At 40.4% G+C, this 21,144-nt stretch overlaps 1 protein-coding gene across 3 annotated transcripts in view; it reads left to right on the forward strand.

The window, feature by feature from the left end:
• The window catches only part of LOC141755240 (protein diaphanous homolog 3-like), a 196,502-nt gene that overhangs the window by 72,706 nt on the left and 102,652 nt on the right, over positions 1–21,144 (forward strand). For all 3 annotated transcript variants that reach the window (XM_074614644.1, XM_074614646.1, XM_074614645.1), the window contains 4 exons: positions 9,885–9,980; positions 13,029–13,123; positions 14,546–14,647; positions 18,544–18,783. In XM_074614644.1, the coding sequence (XP_074470745.1) occupies positions 9,885–9,980; positions 13,029–13,123; positions 14,546–14,647; positions 18,544–18,783 (533 nt within the window). The remainder of the gene's footprint in view (positions 1–9,884; positions 9,981–13,028; positions 13,124–14,545; positions 14,648–18,543; positions 18,784–21,144) is intronic.

A 21,144-nucleotide genomic window follows, 5' to 3' on the forward strand; every position in this document is an offset into this window, starting at 1 on the left:
TGAACAGAGAGATTCCGGTGCACACACGCCTCTGGCGTCTCCTCTCAACATCCCTCAGCGTGTGTTAGTGTTGTCATGGGCGACTTCAAAGTTTGCGGGCCCTCTCCCACTAACCGGCGCCTTTTTAAAGCTGATGGACCCGCACGTTACGCACCGCCTCTCTGGTAGTGCTCGTCTGCAAGCCCGTGTGTAATGCATCTCCGGAGGTTTCCGCTCAGTCGATCCGAGCCTCCCGTGGGTTGCATCAGAAAGTAATACTGTTTTCATTATTTATCAATCCATGTTTATCATATTTAGCCTATTTTGCCCATTTGCCCCTTGCACCTTACTTTGCGCTCAGATTATGCGCCACTTAACTAGCAAAAGTGGAGTTGGACACGCCCTAAATGCACTTTCAACCATGTGCTATAGATCGTTAAAATAGGGCCCATAGTATTATCAACCATATTAGAGACCGTGGAAATTAAAAAATATATAATAAAGTCTATATAGTTATGGCTTTTAATTCAGTTGTTGCAAAATATTTTTATAATCATCTCTTAATAGAGTGCTATGAGGACTGCACCTAAATGTAATTATACTACTGTAACTGTTAACCTGTAGCCGCTATATACTTTGGGGATAAAAATGAACAAATAGATAATAGACAGTATGGAGTTTTTTTTTGTTGCTATTGCTGTGTACTACAGTTACTGTATTTATAATTTTCAGGTATGTAATAAGCCTATAATGAATATTAATAATAAGAAAATCCCTAAGAAATATAATAAATAAGATATTTTAAATATTGTCATAGTAATTTACAATTAGAGCCGGGCCAATACTAGATTTTGGAGGCTGATGCCAATATGTGTTTTTTTTTTTTTGTCAAAATAAATACGTAACATGAGCATTTTTCACAAGACTAGGATACCCTTAATTTGGTTGTACAGGTTTCTGGCCAAGATACTGTGTATTTAGAAAGCAACACAGTGGGACAGTAATGGAATCTCCCCACTACAGCTGTGCACTACCTGGTTGAAAATCTAGTGCTGGGGCCGTAGGAACAGTACAAAGCAATTATAGCACATGACATTAGTTTAGTGAGTGATATAGAAGCTGTGTTTGCTTTACATCTACCAGTTATGAAATGTATAGACCTTTTATTAAATGTATTCATGTACTGGGTACTTAGAGGAATTGCATTAGTTTGATCGATGTAATGTTTGCAATCCTAATTTTGCCTTAAACGGATTACTAGTGATCAGTGATTTCCTCATGAGCGCTTTGTAGTTTTTTTAATATGATACAGGTGAATAGCTTTTATTAAAATTATGTTTATTAATGGATTTTGACTTTGATGACTAATTAATCAGTGTACATTTGTTTTGAAGTGTTAGGAATCACAGACAACCATGATTAACTTGTATACAGTGTGCAGTTCAGCATGAAAGCTTCACAAAACAGCACACAAGGGTATTCAAAACTTGAACGAGATGCTTCACAAGTGTCCCCTCTTTTTATGTGCCTCGCTCTGTAGCATTAAGGCGTGTGTTCTCAGTGGCTCTCCAGATCAATGTGCCTGTCAAAGAGAAAGTTGAGGAAAGACAAGCTCTCTTCCCAGTGCTGGCATGCGTTAAGACCTAATTAGTCAGCCCATTTCCATAAGATTATAATGGCCTGGGTTGGAAGCCTGTTTGTGTGGGTTTCGTCAGTTTGCGAGAGCATATTTGGGGGATTACCTGATGGAGTTGGTGGTTGTGTGTGGGCGGGGTCAAGCTCATGTGGGTGTTTGAGTGGTTCAGGCTCCCATGCGGAGGTAAAGATCACGGTCAGAGCTGACGGCTTGTCGTGACTTGTCAAACTCTGACTGATGTGACGCATAATACAGTCATGTGATCATGACATTTTCAAAGCCATGCTTCTCGTCCGTCAATCTTCACTACAATAACCCCTCAGACTACCTCTAAATTGGAGCCACTTACCACATGCTATAGTGATGGTTAATAGGTTTCTTGAATGCAAGGTGGGTGTATTTCTTAAAACGGAAAGAGCTTTTGTGGTCTGCTTTTGGAGAACTTGGTGGGCTTTTGAATTACAATGAAACAAAAGCAGCTGAGGAGGTTGGTGGACACCAGCATGGGGGAATTACGAAGAGATTGAGGACTAGAGGAGGTGGGGATGAAAGGATAAAAAACTGGGTAGTAGGTAGTCTTTAAATCAAATGCCTGAAAGAGACAAAAGAAAGTCAAGTATCTCATTTACAGAAGTAGTCAAAAGTTTTTTGTCATTTATGCTTTAAATTGTCTTGAGCTCACAACTTAAATTACCCGAGTATCATAATCATCTCAGCAGCACTCGGGTGAAAATAAATTGTAATGTATAGCATCCAGTTGTGTTCACTGTTGTGTTCGCTGGGGTAGGTGATCTAATTAGCTGCTAAAATGACTCCTAGTTATGTAGTAGAACCACCTCTCGGAGTATCTGAGGATAGCAGCGGGATGTCCGTGTTGTGAGGTTAGTATTACTTTCCAGCACTGGTGTATATCTGCTCACATCAAATGGACTTTCTCTCCCATGTATCTCTCTCTCTCTCTCTCTCTCTCTCTCTCTCCGTCTCGCTTGTTCTCCTCTTTTCTCTCACTCTCTTTCGGCTTTTTTTTTGCCGTGACATTTTGGAGGACACCATTAGTTCTATAATGACTTTTCATGTGGCTGCAGAAAATTTGTGCCATTATGAGAGATCTCATCAAATGCATAATCATTAAAGGCTCTTTTCATTGTTGTTGAAAGAGAAGGTCTGGTCGCACAGAGAACGGATGGCTATTTTTTCTTCTTTTCTAACAATGTCTAGCCTACTATTTTCATATATATTTTCAAATTTGCTCGCAATTCAACCACATTCTGGTTAGAAATGTGTTACAGTAACACTGGCTCCTGCATACAGTACTTTTACTCGGAACAATCACCAACACACCTATTACATGGACCTGTGACGATGTGCTGAACTGCTTGTAAATGTCACGTTCGCCACACACACACACACACACACACACACACTGTCATTGTCGTCACTCGCTCTTAGCCTCCCTTCTCTTTTTTACGTGTGGTTAACCTTCTTCTGTTTTTCAGCTTTCCCTTTCTCCTCCATTGTTTTCTTCCTTCTTTCTTCTGCCACACTTTCTCAAGCATCAGCACCTCAATTTATTCCCAATTTGTGTTTTTATGTTCTCATATCACCAAAGTAATGGGCTGGCTCGTTAAAAACATATTTGCTTTCGCGACTTTATTTTTCTGCGGCGATTTTTCATCCACACATGTAGGCTTGTGTATGTGGGGTGGAGGGTGGAGGGGGGGGGGGGGGGGGGGGGGGGAGTGTTGAAGGGATGGGCGCCACAGATACGTTTTGCAACAGTGCAGGCAGAAAAAAAAGAGAATTTGTGGCAAATGACTTCAGAGACGGATGATTTAGGCCGCCATCAATCCATTGAATGACTTGGGAAATGTTAGGGTGGGCTTAACAACTGTTCAGATCGGATTGGTGTTGTCACATAGTGAAATGAAATGGAGATAATAATGCTTCATACCTGATATGACAGTCAGAAAATACTAATTTTAGCACATACGCACACACACAATCACACATTTTGAGGCCATTGGTAGCTCTTCAGAAGGCCTTTAGAGGGCACTACTCCACTGAGAATAGAGCACCTGTAAAATGCATTCCCACAGGCCAGCACATACTGATTAACAGAAGCTCCTAATCAATTATGAATCTTTTGATTTAGCGTCAATAATTTCAGTCCAGATTTGCAAATTTATTTTTAAATGTGCACACTTCTGTGCTCTCTCTGCAGGGTGTGTTAGTTTCTTCGCAAAGAGCAATCGACTGGTGTGTCGTAGACGCTCACGCAGGAGCAATTTAGCGGTGCAGGTTTAGAGACGATCTTGGTGTATAGCAGGAACAGAGGAGGAGTGGAGTGGAGAGGAGAGACGAGCCTAATGAAGTCTGTTAATTTGCTGCTATCAGAATGAAAGTCTCAGACTAATTATGGCCCTGGGTCATCTAGTCTGGATCACAGGGAGAGGTGGCCCTGCATGGTTCACTTTGATTAGCTCACTCACAACACAGCTCCTCACTTCATTACTCTGATCTCCCTCTCTGTCTCACACTCACTAGTATACCCACACAGCCGCAACTCGGGATGGGAGTGGATAGTCCGCGTGTAAACAGACCAGTCAGGCCGTCATGTCAGTGTTAGTCAGGAGGATGCCGGAGTGTGTGCATTGATAAGGCAGAGAGGGGAAAGGTGAGGGCAGGTGTGTATAGTCCACTGGACGTTCTGGGGTGTCTCTTGTGCTTTCTGTCAGGCTGACTGAAGTTCAGGACTTAGCTGGATCAGAACCATACAGTGAGTCAACAGTCGAGCCGCGCGGCTGGTTTGACTGTTCGTCTCCCCTCTGTTGACTGTAGAGTTGACAGATGTGTCGGAATGGTGGATTTGTTCACTTGCTGCAGACAGCCCCCCTCCTGTGCATCAGCTGTCTCATAGTGGATTTTGCTTGAGGCAATGGATGTGTGTGCATGTGTGTGTGTGTGTGTGGTGTTTTGCAGATTGAATTGCGAGCCCCCCATATTATCCCTGCTACAGAAACTCCCCTAATAGCAGTGATTTAAACTTTACCTGCATGACTGCCTTGATTGGCTATTGGAAACACCACAGTGATTTAATTACCCTTTGAAGACGGCTGCCCTCTCAACTTTCCCCCCTCGCTGTGTGTGCTCGTGTATCTGCTCTCTTTGGGGGAGACACTCGTATCACTACAACATGCCATAAATAATGAAGTCTCATCAAGAGAAAAGTCAGTAGAGAGTGTGATATCTCCTTTGGAAGTGAGATAGTTGGACAAATATTGGATAAAATGACGGGCTAAATAAACACTGTCTGTCTCTTGCCGCTCTCACTCACACTGCTGTCAAGTCCTTACTTCACTTGATAACTTCTTAGATTTTAGTTATTGAGTATATGTTTTTTTTCATCTGACATTAGTGTTTTTTTGTGTGTGCGCCTGTGTGTGTGTCTTTGTGTGTGTGTGTGTGTGTGTGCAAAAAGGAGGGCAGTTCCAGTAAGGCGTTTTCACTGATTAGAAATCCATCCTGATAAGATGAAGTGCTGGTGTGAGTGTAGAGGGCCGGGGAGAAGGAGGAGGAGATTTTGGTGTGTGAGTGTGAGTGTGTGTGTGTGTGTGTGTGTGTGTGTGTGTGTGTTTTAAGGGGTAGGAGGGTGGATTTGAGGTGTTACTTGCTTGTCTCTGAGGCCTGCCTGTCATGTACAGCATCAGTCATGCTCTTTCACAGCAGTTTTATTTCATCCACCCTTCCCTTTAGTGCTTTGACGGCACAATTCACTGATACTGCCTTGTGGGAAGTGCTACTGTTTTGGGAAGCATGCGTGAGCGCCAATGTTACACATTGTCATATTTTTGTCAAGTGGCAGAGATTGGATCAAAAACCAGTCAGTAGAATTATTACAAGTGAGAGGAGTAGATAACTTTTTTTTTCAAAATTCTAGCTTTCTTGCGTCCTCGTCTGATCCCGCAACTAAACATCCTTGTTCATTTCTCGAGAAAAGAATAAAACATTTCTTTTTTTTTTATACCCCCCTTGTTTTATTTTTTATCCTACAAAGTTTGAAATTGAGACCGTCCTTCTTCTTTGCTCTTTTTTCCTCCTCATCTCTCTTCCTACTTTGTCCACAGTCCCGCCACCAAGTTGACATTTATCACAGACCTCCATTAAGAGGCCTTAACTTGAAAGTGTTCTGACGCTAGACGGCTAGCACTGTGTGAGCCGTGGCAGAGCGGAGTAGGCCTTTCAACTGAGACCGTTGACTCGATGCTGGTGTTTATCTCTAATGCACTGCTTCTCTCCTGTCTTGTGATGGAGTCTTGCTTTCCCTTTCTGCGCTTTCTGATCTCAACATCTGATGCTAACTGTGATTTTGAGTCAATGGCTTTGTTTTTAAACTTACATCTTTCTGTCTGTCACCCCCACGGCGTCATCTTGTCTCATAAATTCATGTTGGCAAATGGCCATTAGAGCTTAAAATATATATTGTATTCACACCATACCTACGCTGTATCCCTCACCTCTTCCCTAGAACCTGTGTGATGTGACGCAGACTCCCCGCTGCGCTGCACTCACAAGTGTATCCTTATCTCCCCCACTTCCTGGGTGATAGCGCAATCTGATAACTACAACAGTCGCCGCTCCCTCTGATTGATTAACCAGTGACCTCTGACCCCCTGCGGGACATTTTAATTGGCTGATGTATAATGGGCAGGCTTCCCTGAAGAAGAGCTGTTTTAAGGCCAAAGAGATTGGGGGTGATGCTGGAAGGGGGCAATCTAATTAGCTGATTCAACTGATAACACCTGAGGCAGCTCGGTGAGAGAGTGCACGAGCGTGTCTGTGTGCGTGAGCGCGCGCGATATTCTATCTTATCACTATCTCTTGTACGATAGAGATGGATGCAGCCCTCGCAGTATTATGTGAGAATGATTCATGGATTATGCGACCCCAGCCAAGTATGCTTATATGCACTGAAACTAGGTGGTTAATGCACTGCCGCTGTGCGTTTCTTGTGTGTGTGTGTTTGAGAGAGATTCAGTGTGTGTGTGTTGGTGTAATAAATGGGATTCTGTGAAGCTATACTTTATGATGAGTGGATCAATACAACATCTTAATGCAGTAAGCTGGAGGCTTTCGAGGGCCGGCTCCTTATATTGCATCCTAATACCCAATAACATAAAATTCAAGATTACATTTCCGTAAGAATACATACTTGAGTTATTTATGCTGTTTTGAAGGTAAATACTGACATCTTTACATCTGTTAGTGATTTTCATTTTATAATTTAATATGGTTTCTTTTATTTTTTTGTTCTTTTTGAGTAAGCGCTGTTCGGCTCTCAGCATCCAGAGAGACTAAAGTGAAGTGCCTTGCATCATTACTTGTTGAACATATTTACACAAGTAGGTGAAGAGCTACTATTCTACTGGCAGATGATGCAAAGCTGTCCTTCATATGCCTATTTAGACCAATTTGTGTTTTCATTTAACCTTTTAAACCTAATTTTTTCTGTTAACCATTAAAGTTAGAAATTGTTTTTAACCTTGTATGATAATATCATATCATATATATAAAGTAAAATCTATTTTTTCTTCAACACTTTATTGGAGCTAGAGAGTATAATGCTTAAACTGACTAAATTATTCAAATGCATATTTCTTTTATAGCTGCATGACACCAAACGGAAACAAAATCTAGATGTCTTGTGCATCGTCTTTAGAAATATTTGCCCAAAATTCAGCCTGACATCTTTGGAAACATGTATATTATGACTAGGGCTGCTACAACAGCAAAGGTTATTATTGGTTCATCTGATAATCATTTTCTAGATTAATAGTTGAATTGTTTGATCTGTAAAATATCAGAAAATAGTGAAAACTGCCCATAACAATTTCCCAAAGGTGACATATTCAACTTAAGGCTACCAATCGATTAAAATATTTAATTGCGATTAATTGCATGATTGTCCATAATTAATAATGATTAATCGCAAATGAATCGCACCTTTTTATCTGTTCAAAATGTACCTTAAAGGGAGATTTGTCAAGTATTTAATACTCTTATCAACATGAGAATGGGCACATATGTTTGCTTTATGCAAATGTATGTACAGTATATATTTATTATTGGAAATCAATTAACAACACAAAACAATGGCACTTATTGTCCAGAAACCCTCACAGGTACTGCATTTAGCATAAAAAATATGCTCAAATCATAACATGACAAACTCAAGCCCAACAGACGACAGCTGTCAGTGTGTCAGTGTGTCAGTGTAATGACTTGACTATGACTTGACCCAAACTGCATGTGATTATCATAGATATTGAATAGAATCCATTTTCGGGTCAAGGGACCTCTTTGAAAATGGCATGCCAGTTTTTCTTTGCCAAAATTTTGGAGCGTTATTGGTTGGTGTAGATTCCTTAGGTTTTCTAGTTTCATATGATACCAGGATCTTCACTCTAGCTTTTTATACGGAGCCCGATACAACCTACAAATCACAATTTGATCACAGTTATCATCGCGTTAACTTTGACAGCCCAATTCAAAGTGCTTGTTTTGTCCAACCAACTGTCCAAAACCCAAAGGTGTTACATTTCTCATTATTGATATTGAATGAATATCAAATAGTTGCTAAAGCCCAACTGATTTATCGACTAACCATTTCAGATCTATCTTGACCAAGATTAAAAATACACCATGCATGTCTGTGTGTTATGTCTTTGTAATTATGGACCAAGACAGATTCATTTTCAGTTAATTTATTTTTTCCTCCAGTTTTCTATGCGATCTAGTTATGTTCTGCTTGTTCATATATTCAGCCATTTCTCATTTAAGTTTTTATAGCATATTTGGTCCTTCCCTACTTGAGTCTCTTTGTGTTACACGCTGCAGTGGACACGGTGCAGTCTTGTGAAAACATATTTTCATCTCTTCATTCTCTCTCCTCTCCCTCTTCCACGGTACACATTTCCCATTGTCCTCCTTGTCTGTCCTTTGCGTTTTCCCCTCTCTCACACATTGAAAGACTGTGAGGAGAGTGTACCAACAGAGGAGCCACGTAAGTCCAAGGATAGCTCAGTGTGTGGTCGTGTTTGTGTATTTCTGTGTGCAGTGGTGATCTGTACTGTAGGTGTGCATGTTTGTGGACACGCCGACATTCTTTTCTGCGGGAGCTCCCAGCATACCTCTTCACTTTTTAATTAGATACAGGATCGCTGAAAGAAGACCAAGCCCATGTGGAACAGTAGAAATACATTTCCTGTGGATTTACTCCTCGCCTCTCCTCTCCTCTCATCTCCTCTCATCCTCTCATCTCCTCATCTCCTCATCTCCTCATCCTCTCCTCTCCTCATCCTCTCCTCTCCTCTCCTCTCCTCTCCTCTCCTCTCCTCTCCTCTCCTCTCCTCTCCTGTCCTCTCCTCTCCTATCCCCTCCTCTCCTCTCACCACACACACCATAATTACAGCACCAGACAATTACCCAGCATACTCTTGGGATGCACATTTTGTTCTCTTAATCTGGTGTCTTAAATAATTAAAACCAACCATGAACTCTGTGGCTCAAGAGGGTTGTGTATGTGTGTGTATATCTGTGTGTCCTATTGTCTTTATGTTTTGTTGTTTGTAATCAGACCACTCCTATCTACCAATAGCACACAATTACCATCTACCTGGCTTCAAGTGACCCAGAACAGATTTACCTTCACCTATAACCTGATTACTGTATGTGCAACATTGTGTTTATGGAACAGCCACGGCTCACCCATACCTTACCCTGTCAGCGGTGTGATCACAACACTTTCCCATAATCCCTTTCTCCATGCTTCTCTAGCAGCAAGGCAGACTGTGTCATTGTTCATTTGGAGAAATATGGAAACACACAAACAGAGAAAAAAAACAAAGTAATTCTTGTATGTAGTTGAATTTAAACATTTGAAATCTTTGAAATTTGTACAGTTTTACAACTCAATAAATAAATAAAGAGCTACTGGACAGCCTCTAGAGATGTTCCAATACCAATTTTGGGCATTTTCGGACGCATTTCCGATACTGGTATCAGTATCGAAACTAACAAAATCTACATTCCAGTCACTTTCTCCCCTTCCTTATGTTGTACCTGGACGCTGGAAAAAGATATGTAAATCCCATAATCTCACTGTATCTGAATTTGCGTGTATCATACACGTCAGCAATACAGTAAAGGCATGCATTTGTGTAAATGTTACCTTTACGTGTTGATAATAATCCAGTGTTTCTGTCTTCATCAGCCAAAAAAGAAGAGGAGGATCTGGAGGATAAGAAATCCATAAAGAAGAGAATTAAAGAGCTCAAGGTGCTCGATCCTAAGATTGCACAGAATCTCTGTAAGTATTTGTTTCCTTTCAGCCCACTCCTCTTCCCAAGTACTGGATTTAAACACGTCCATGTGTCTTGATGTTACCGTATACTGGTCATGTCTGTCATTCTTGCCTCCATAGCTCCTCACAATACACTTTGCAATCACCGTTTCCCTTCATCTCACTTAAGTCAACTCCTGTATCCCTTATTATACGTTCCTTTCATGTTATAAAGTGACCCTCAATGGAGAATTTTGGCAGAGAATGTGTTGTACCTTTGCTTGTTTCTATAGCAATTAAAGCAAAACAACACCTGGCCACTGCTGCCTATGTCTTCAAACACACACTGAGCTAATTATCAACGTTAAGCACCCATTGAGGAAAGGAAAAATTTTGTCTTTCTCTCACACACACACACACACACACACACACGCACACGCACACGCACGCATACGCATGCTTAGTCTTAAAATGACCGTTTTAAAAGCACCCGGCCTTAATGAGGATCCAGCTGATCTCTTAAGCACTCCCAGATCTTAGCACCTCATTGGCTTATATCAAGGGGAGCTGTGACCTTTGTTTCATGTATTAAAAGAAAATGAGACTAATCAGCCCAGTAACAGTGATAAATCACGCAGCGGAAATTATAGAGCAGGAACGAGGAGAGGAAAAAAGGAGAGTAGACGGTTTATGCGTTCCACCATGGGAGGTAAAGAGTCTAAAAGCTTTGATTTGAGGTTGAGAATGAGGACTGTATGTGGGGTTTTAATTCTGGTGCTAATTTATTCCATGTAAGGAGTTAGAATTTAATTTTAGCAATAAAGGCACAGAGCTCACTCATATCATTTTGACGTGTGTTAAAAGTAGAATAAAGAAAAATGCTAGTTAGTATTATTATTAGCTGTTGTGCTATTATTGTTGTTGTTGTGCATCTCTCTCTCTCTCTCTCTCTCTCTCTCTCTCTTTCTCATTCTCTTTCTCTCTCTCTCTCTCAACACGAGACAGATGGCCGCCCACCCAGCGCCTGGTTCTGCTGGTCTAGACCTGCTCGATATATGAAAAGTGTCTCAATATAACTTCTGTCATGATTTGATGCTATATAAAATGAATTGAAAATTAAATAGTTAGTCAGTCAGACCTCCACTGAATGTATGCACTCAGTTCTTTTTGTCTTGAAAGGTTTGACTACTTGCTACCCAGTCTCGGAACCTATCGACTATCGGTCTGACGACAGATAAGCCTCTGGGGGCTCTGGGGTTATATTTCTGGTGTTCAATTCAATTCAATTCAAATCACTTTATTTGTCCCCGGGGGGCAATTGTAGAGGCTCGTAGAGTAGTACCAGTGTAGCTAGCGGATATCTGGGCAAAGACCTCCTTTTCCGTACGCTGCTCATTGTTTACAGTCCATTCCACTTGGGACACGAGACTGGAGTGGGGGTTGAGAGACAACGTGTACAACGCGATTGTTTCACAAGTTTCCAGTTTACAAGCTAATTTGAAATCATCGTCAGACGATAGCTGAGGGGATTTCCGAGATTCCATTTCGGCCAATGTGTTCCTCCTCTTTTGCTCTCCACACCGACTGTTTACCTGCACAAAGCCTGCTCGAACGTGATTCGTCAATACTACTCGGACTACAAACATAAACCAGAATGCTTCCGATACCAAAATCTTATGCTGTTACATACAGATTCTACATGTGAGTACAGAATCTGTTTATAGAGATCACCGGCTACCGAAACTTTGCCCAAAGTCACCTCAGTAATTGTTCATTACAATGCATTTTATCGTCTGTTAGGTCTTATTATTTCAATTTTATATTAAACCTTTCACATAATATTCAAATCCCTGTTTTCACAAAATAAGCCTGATTTCATCTTTTGTTTAAGAGAGTTTTTTGGGCTTCGAAGCTTCAGTGTGAAATATTCAAAGTTATTCAAAGCTTCGCGGCACAGCGCAGCAGAATGACATGTTCTGCTGTCTGTCTCCATCTCCCCCGTTTCAATGCCCGGGGCAGCACCACTGCCGCACTACTGTACACACACACTTCTACACACAACAAACAGCAATATCCGTCTGAGAATAACCAATAATAATTAATGTTGACTATGTAAGGGATAATGTACAGCGAACCGGTCATTGTTGTGAAAGAAACCCCGACAGGGCGATGACGCTGGACCTGCATCGCCATGAAGGGGTTCGCCAGAGTCCTACATCAGAACTGCGCCCATAGCAACGGTTTGTTAGACACAGCAACGATATGCATTAAACAAATAACCGACCTTAGAACGCCGTGATTGACCAATCAGAATCGAGTATTCAACAAAGCCGTGTAAGAAGAATAATGAATTATGTTGGATTATTCCTTATTTCATGGGCTATTTTGGGATTTATACTTTATTATTACACATATATATATATATATATACAGTATATATATATATATATATATATATATACATATATATAAACAAACAAACAAAAACGAAGCATTCGAATACTGATTTTGGAGGTCGATTACCATGGCAATGGTCGAAGCTTCGATGCATTCGGGTCAGCCCTATTCTGCTGTATATCATGTCAATTTGATGTCTGTAACTCTCTTTACGCCATACTCACTCAAATATAACGCTTAGGCTACAAGCTAGGATATTCAATGATACTCCTATCACCACAGTTTTTACCTTCAGGTATTCCCAATAATCTTAAAAGTTCTGCATCATGTTGCACCTAGCTTAGTCACACATCAACTGTCGGGGTGTTTCTGACATACCACTGGCTAGACTAATGACTTATCCTGACAAGACATTTGCCATTCAGTCCCTAGTGGTACCACTTGCTTGATGATCTCATGCTTGCTAAACCACTGTAATTTTTCAAATCACTTTTTCTAAAACAGTTTTACGTCTCACTGACTTATGTACTGAGGTATCTTTAATTTTATTTCTCTTTGGTTCCTACTTCATGTCCGTCATGTGTACTTGAGCTGTTCTTTTTTAAATTCACACCATTCTTTATTTTGTTTTTGTTTCCTATTATTGATTTTCTGCATCTTTTGTTTGTGTCTTTCTAGCCATCTTCCTGGGTTCCTTCCGTATGCCTTATCAGGAAATCTGTCGGATGATAGTGGAGGTGGATGAGGAGCAACTCACTGAACCTATGATCCAGGTACGTCAAGTATTGCATAAAGTTGTAAAATGTTATGCGCTTCAGTGACTTATCTGGCATTACTAGATGCCCTTGTTGGAGAGGACACTGATATTGTTTGCCTGATTTCGAATGGAAGGATGTTGCAGATGTTTTGAGCCCTGGAAGCAAATGCCCTCCTAGCCTCTGTCTCCAGCTTGACCCTGGGAGCAGTCAGCAGCGACTGGTTGGCAGATCTTAGGCTACTAAGAGGAGTGTAAGGACAGAGAAGGTCAACAGTGTAGGATGGGGAACACAAATAATGAAACTTTAAAATCAATTCCGAGGGACACAGGTAGCCAGTGCAGGGAGGCGAGGATGGGAATAGTTTGTGTCGAGTACGAGCTAGAGGCCGTCCATTGACTTTCTGGGCAGTCTGGCCAATAAAGAAATACATTAGTGTAAATGGCCGGACTAAAAGGCATGAATAAGTATAACAATAATACGAATTTGTGCAGTAGATGTTTAGGAAGTTACATTTAAGGGTTTTAGATTCATTAACAGGGTAGGTGTGGGTAAGCTGAGTTGAAACAAATAAACAAAAACAAAACCTGATCTACGGATGTACATTTCAAAGAATTAATTTGATCAATAATTGTTCATTACAACATGCAAATAATTAATAGTCATTAAGGCAAATTCCATTAAAGTCAGGTAATAAAAGTGGCAATATTTGTTCTGACTCCAGGCATCAGGAACAGATTTTCAATCCAATTTAAATGCATCAGACCAACATATTTACCTCATAATAGCAGTATTTGTTGAGATGGCTGTTAAATTCAGAGGAGAAGGCAATGTAATCAACATGGCTTAAATAATTTAACATTTATTCCTTTTGGCTGTCTAAAAAAACAAACAATCACTTTCAATTGTCTCTATATGTATGAACAGCCCTAAGGATATAGTCTTCTGTTTGATAATAAAAGACATTTTATTGCAGTTACAGAACTTTATTTTTACTGAAACTCATCAACAGGGCTGACACTCACCAAAACACACCGCCAATAGAACAGCAGCAGGTTAGATTTCTAAACAAGCCTGGCATAAAGAGTGGTAGTCCTAGGGCTCTTTCTAAATTAAATTCAAAGAAAACACCACCTTGGTCTGCAGGCATTGACTGTACAACCACATTGCTGTTGAGAGCCAGATATAGCCAATCCCCCGAGGGCAAACGGCTTTTGGACACTTCAAATTATTACATTTTGAACATGGTAAAGAAATTGAAACATGAAAATGAGGAGGATATACCACCATACCAACTATTTTAATTAATAGAATAAAATGTGTCAGGCATCGTGACACCACCATCACAAGGCTATTTTTAAATAAACATAGTGATTGCTTTTCTCTGCTTTCCTCCATGTTGCCTCTCACTTCTTTTCTTCTTCTCTCAATCCTCTGTAGAACCTTGTGAATCACCTACCGGAGCAGGAGCAGCTGAACGCCTTGGCCAAGTATAAAAATGAATACGCAAATTTGTCAGAGCCTGAGCAGTTTGGGGTTGTGGTGAGTACACACACACACACACATGTAACGATACTGGAATTACTGACTTCGATACAACACCTTGAAAAATATTTTTATTCAATACCATTTTTGATACCACGGGGAATAATTGACACAACATTGAGGGCGTAACATTTTAGATTTTTATTAAAAGATAAACAGCAGTGTGTGTGTGTGTCAACTCGCTGTTGGAAAGTAGAGAGAGCAGAAAGTGGAGCTGGTACCCGTGTGTCGATACTGTGGAAAATGGACATTGAAACCGTTTAAAATATTCAGTTGATATTTTTGACAGTACTAGCTCTGACAGCATGTCTCTTAATGTTGCAGTATTTATGTCGTTGGGGGTAGGGCTAGGCGATATGGCCAACATCGTCCATCCCGATATAGATCATTTCATATCTTGATAACTTTATATATCACAATATAGCATGTTTTCTTGTAACACAATAAATACACATGGTAAAGCCTATTTTTGTATACTCCGGTGAGAATTAGATACTTGACAAGTATTTCCTCATTTAATGAAGAACTTTAGTGGCAAATGATCAGATTTTCTGAGAAATTTTAGTTAGTATGTGCTTATTAACAATTTAGATGACATAATTGTTTATCGTGATATCTCAATATATATAATTTCATCACAATATGATTCCATTGAAAGATGATAAATTATCATATTGCATTATCGCTAAGCCCTAGTTGGAGGACCTCTGACATTATAATCTTTTATGTGTCACCTGAAATTGAGTGAACTATGAAAAAAATGGTTTAACAGAACATAATTATGCATACACAGCTTTATAGAACTGGTTTATTAGTATTTTAATGTTACAGTAATGTAAAGTTGTCTTGTATTTGCATCATATCTCTTTCCTATGAACACGCACACACAAACTGAGCACTTTCTTATGAATATCCTTAATCCTGAGCTTTTTAAAATTCTATCTTTAAGCCTTAAGAGGAGAGACAGGACACCTGTAGACTTACGCACTAATTTATTCACATTAAAGAGCAGCACCGCTGCCTAATTATGTCTGCATCGTTTTCTTAAAGACTTTTCAAAGGCGGTTTATTCAGAATTATGCATGAGGAGTGCAGCACTTTTTGTGTGTATTTTGTGTATCTGCCTAGCGACCAAGTTACTGACAAAACATAGAATAAACTTCTTCTTCTGCTCCGTGCACCCACCTGTTTTGTAAACACCCGTGAAAGAGAATCTTCTCACTGAATGAAGACGAAGTGACTGAGCGGTTGATTGGGAAGGAAGGAGGGAGGGGGGGGTTGAGAAATAGAGCCTGCTCAGCTGTTGTGTATAGTTCATCAGGGAGACATAGAACAAAGAAGAGCCAGTTTATATAATATTGTTTCGCTTCCGTGCCTGCGTGGGCCCAAGGAGGCCTGTGTGCTTTCACCTATCAGAAAAGCTCAGGTTCAAGGGGGATTTTTAATTTACCGTTGTGCAAACACATGCAGTTTATCTTTTCTATTTTCCATGTCCTCCACTCTCGTGCTTGATTTGAACTACCTTGAGTATAGTAGTGTTTATTAGGAATAGATCTGATTGCATTGTAAAGAATTCTTACAATTCTTGCATTGGACACCAGGGTAATAGAGTCATTGTTTTCTGTGCAGCTACTGTAATAAATGAATACGTTTTTCTTCGTGAACATTTCGGTGTGAAGTCAGAAAGCAAAAACGCCTTCGATCTTCCAACAGTCTTAATTTCCGTGTATCCTCATGTAATTAGATTAATACTCTCATACTCTAATGTCTTTTGCACAAGTCGACTTAATGCAGCACAGAAGCTGTTATTGCTGTACATCATTTGTGGTTGATGACTTATATTGCCCTCATTTTAATCCCTAAAATCTAAAGAAATCACTGTTTACCAGCGCGTGCATCCTGCTGGCTCAACTGAAGTCACAGTCCTTGTGACGACTGGCATGCTTTGAATTAAAGTCTTTCATCAAGGATTTAAATTGTTGTTGACACTCCACAGAGACACTTATTTCAAGTTGCCAAAATATTTACTCACATTAGTTTGTTTTTACACTATATGGTGCAAGATTTCACTGTTAACACTCTTGATAGCTCGAGATAAATCAGAACTGTCTTTTTCCCCCTCACCAACCTACCACCTCGTTGACTTAATATACAAGACAAGCTTTACTTTCCATAACTTCTTCTTTATAGTCAATTTTGTTACGTTAGAACTAGGGTTGTCAATCGATTCAAATTTGTAATCGCAAATTAATCACATGATTTTCCGTAGTTAATCACGATTAATCCCAAATTAATCACAGTTTTTATCCGTTCAAAATGTACATTAAAGGGAGATTTTTCAAGTATTTAATATTCTTATCAACATGCAAGTGGACAGATAAGCTTGCTTTATACAAATGTATACATATATTTATTATTGGAAATCAATTAACAACACAAAACAATGACAAATATTGCCTAGAAACCAAGAAAGAAAGGTACTGCATTTAGCATAAAAATATGCTCAAATCATAACATGGCAAACTGCAGCCCTACAGGCAACAACAGCTGTCAGTTTGTCAGTGTGCTGACTTGACTATGACTTGCCCCAAACTGCATGTGATTATCATAAAGTGGGCATGTCTGTAAAGGAGAGACTCGTGGGTACCCATAGAATCCATTTCCATTCACATATCTTGAGGTCAGAGGTCAAGGGGACCCCTTTGAAAATGGGCATGACAGTTTTTCCTCGCCAAAATGTAGCGTAAGTTTGGAGCGTTATTTAACCTCCTTCCCAACAAGCTGGTGTGACATGATTATTACCAATGGATTTCTTAGATTTTCTAGTTTCATATGATACCAGTGTCACTCTAGCTTTGAAATTGAGCCTGCTACAACATAAAAATCGCAAGTTGCGTTAAAGAAATTAGTGGCGTTAAAACAAATTTGCGTTAATGCGTTATGACTGTGTTAACTTTGACTGCCCTAATTAGAACCCGTCCCCTCATGATGATAATACGGCGTTCAGCAGTCCAGTGACCTTCGTAGCCAATAGCTGCGCACATTCACTCTGAAAGCCCTTTCTTGCTTTCTTTCTAATACGTCTGATTATTTTCTCCCTTCTACAATATCACATAATTTACCCTATCTCTGGGCTCCATTTCAACATCATGTTTGGTTCTATGTGTGAACCTTGCTACTTCTTAATTTTGGAATATTGTTCTCCTGCCGTGTTTCCTCTCTTTCCTTTTCTCTCATACAAACACACACACACACACACACACACACACACACACACACACACACACGCTCACTCACCGACTGAAATAGTCATTTGATAACATTACAGTAGCTATAATTAAACCCTTGATGGAGGACATCAAACCGCACAGCCAGCTGTTGTGTGAAACAGACAATTGGAACCTGCGCCCCTCCCCACCGCCCCACACACATACACAATCACTGTTGTGGTCAGGCCTTGGGCCCAATGCAATATTTTCCAATTTTCTCTAATTGTGTGAGAGTGGTAATCCAAGGCAGCCTATTGTATATTCCACCCCCTCTGCTGCCTGCCCTATATGGACACTAACTCCACAATTAACTTACCAGACCTGGGTCCCAAATCAAATCAGTGCCAGCATCTATTACTACTGCCTAGCAACACTTTCCAGCATGCCGGTTGCATAAATGTCTTTTAAATTAGATCGGCTGAATGTGAGAGTGTGCCAAAAGTGTGATTGTAGTTATTTTAAGTTTGACTATGTTCTCTGACTTTGTTCTCTCTTTTTGACATCATTTCCTTTACTCTTGCTTTTCTCCTCTACTGCTTTATTGTCTTTTCTATAATCCTCCTTTTCATATTATTCTTTTCTCCTTCGTGCTTCCTCGTTTCCTCCGTTTCTGTTCTCTCCCAGATGAGCAGTGTGAAGCGGCTGCATCCTCGCCTCAGCCACATCCTCTTCCGTCTGCAGTTCGAGGAGCAGGTAAACAACCTGCGTCCAGACATCCTGGCTGTAAACGCTGCTTGTGATGAGGTCAGGAAGAGCCGCTCCTTTGGCCGACTGCTGGAGCTCGTGCTGCTGCTGGGGAATTACATGAATGCAGGCTCTCGAAACGCCCAGTCATACGGCTTCGACCTCAGTTCACTCTGCAAGGTGAGGGTTGAAAACACTGACCGTACCATACATAGTCCTTCGTCCCTCCAGTTGTAGTGGCTCAACAAGAGCGATGCATGTTCGAGGAATAAAACCTCATGACATTGACTTTTTGTAAAGATTGTACACAGCTGTGTTTGCAGTTGCACTATAGAAGCAGCAGTGATGTATTTTTTAAATCCTACATTGACCACAATGAATATAAGTTTGACATATAGACCAGATACAAACTGAACAGATTGTTTTGTGAAGGAGGCCTACCAGATTCTTCTCATTCTCATTACTGCTGTCTCTGATTACATGTAATCAAAAACCTCATGTTGAAATGGTCATTTTCAATATGGATATTTTATTACCATTTTCAATCATAAGTACAAGCTCTAGTCCAAAACAATAAATTGTGTTTAGACAAAACACACTTTTCTTTTTTAAAGTTAGCCGCAGAAGAAAAAAAAAAAATTTGATGACCTGAAGATAGATTGAATGTTCAGGACGCCTGTCTGTCCTGTATGTGTTGTACTCTGAGTAGGGCTGCACAATTATGGCCAAAATGAAAATATAGATTATTTTGATCAATATTGAGATCACGATTATTCATTGATTTTCAGGAACAAAACATTTTTATTGCTCTTTCACATTTAAATAAACAGAACACTGCTTTCACTTCCATGTTGTGCTATATTTCTGCTAATGTACAAATCTTAAAATAAGGTTCTTCTTCACCTGAATTCAGTGCATTCAGACAGGCAAAACAAGTAATATGCAGTATATTACTCTCCCACTCTGGACTGCAGCCGCAACATTCAGGAAAGTTTTTCACAGGCTGCCGCTGTAGAGTATGCCCAGTAGAGTAGCTGTAGTGTATGCCGCGTGTAGCGGCATGACAGCTCCCAAAAAGTGAAACCAAAATATTTCGATCGCCGGCTGCTGGCTGGCTGTTTGTTCAGGAAGCGCTTGAATTGATATGCAGCAGAGTTTTCTATGAGCGCTGCACACATTTTAAATGTCAATATCGCAGTCGATCATGTTCATTTAATTGTTGGAAGCCAAAATCGTGATCGTGATTAATATTTGATTAATTGTGCAGCACTAACTCTGAGTGTCTTGTATTTACATAGTTGTGCATATCTACTTGTGAGGCTGCATGTTTCAAGGAGTGTTAGCCTCAGTGCATCTACGTGTCAGTGTTTTTTCTTTCTTTCTTTTATGTCCCCTGGGCTGAGCCCTATCAGCATACTGATCTAAAGTGGCTGCTGTGATTAGACATTTTGTTTGAAACTCTGTCATTTGATTGAACACTATCAGCCCCAATAGACAGTTTTTCCTCTATCTGCTGGCATCTATCAAAGCAGCCAAACCTAGGGAGTACTTTATTCTCATTCTCCTGCTCTGAATAGATAACTGAGGCTACGGCCAGCATCCCTTTGAAAGTGCTCACACTCTGCAGGACTTCCCTTGCTTCTTGGGGCAGCGACATAGCAAATCTATACCTTTGGATTTGATATGGCATGAGGTCAGAACAGTAGTTTATCCTGTATGATAATGATGGTGAGAACAGAGTGTAATCCTGGAGTAGGAGACTCCTCCATTGGTTACATTACAGCTGTTGGCACACTCGCTGCAGTTTCCACAGTAACAGCCACCGCAGCCATTCATCACTGCCACCTCTGTGCCCTGTTAGACTTGGGTGCTTATGCTCATATAAACACCAGTGCACGTGCGTACACAGACTACGTCATGCATACATGATGGATTGGTTTCATTAGCGTGACACTCATCTAGTCAATTAATAAAAGTCTATGAAGGAATATGTTTTGTGTTCATCGCATTTGCAACGCTGCTGTTCCAGTGTGTCTATTTGCTTATCTTCATGCTGGCATGTTGTGGGACCAAGGTGTGCGTCGATGTCAGAGGCAGGATATACAGAGGAAGACATCACCTTTGTGCCTGCCCCCGAGTTTGACAACTTAATTCCACGGCACACTCCACAGCACAGGAAAATTGCACCCAGCCCAACTGGAAAAAGCTAAATGTTTACATTGTCAACTATGATTACCATCCATCTAAATTCAGAGAGGGACCTTTTGTGAGCGAGCACTTGAAGCTTCTGAAAAAAATGGGAAAACAGAAATGAAAAGAGAGATGAGAATGTTTGATTAGAGGAGATAATACAAACATGATTAAACCCAGCAGGGCTGAGTACACTGCTGTCTACCAATAGATCACCTAGAGAGATACACAGCAACGCACTCCACAGGAGGGATGTTTGGCAGGGGATACTGAGAGACATCTTGGAATTAGACTGTAAAAAGAGCGATGATGGAAATTTATCAGAGAAATTGAAAAATTGTTCCGTGGAGA

The sequence above is a fragment of the Sebastes fasciatus genome, chromosome 2 (assembly GCF_043250625.1).
Source record: "Sebastes fasciatus isolate fSebFas1 chromosome 2, fSebFas1.pri, whole genome shotgun sequence".
Classification (NCBI taxonomy): domain Eukaryota; kingdom Metazoa; phylum Chordata; class Actinopteri; order Perciformes; family Sebastidae; genus Sebastes; species Sebastes fasciatus.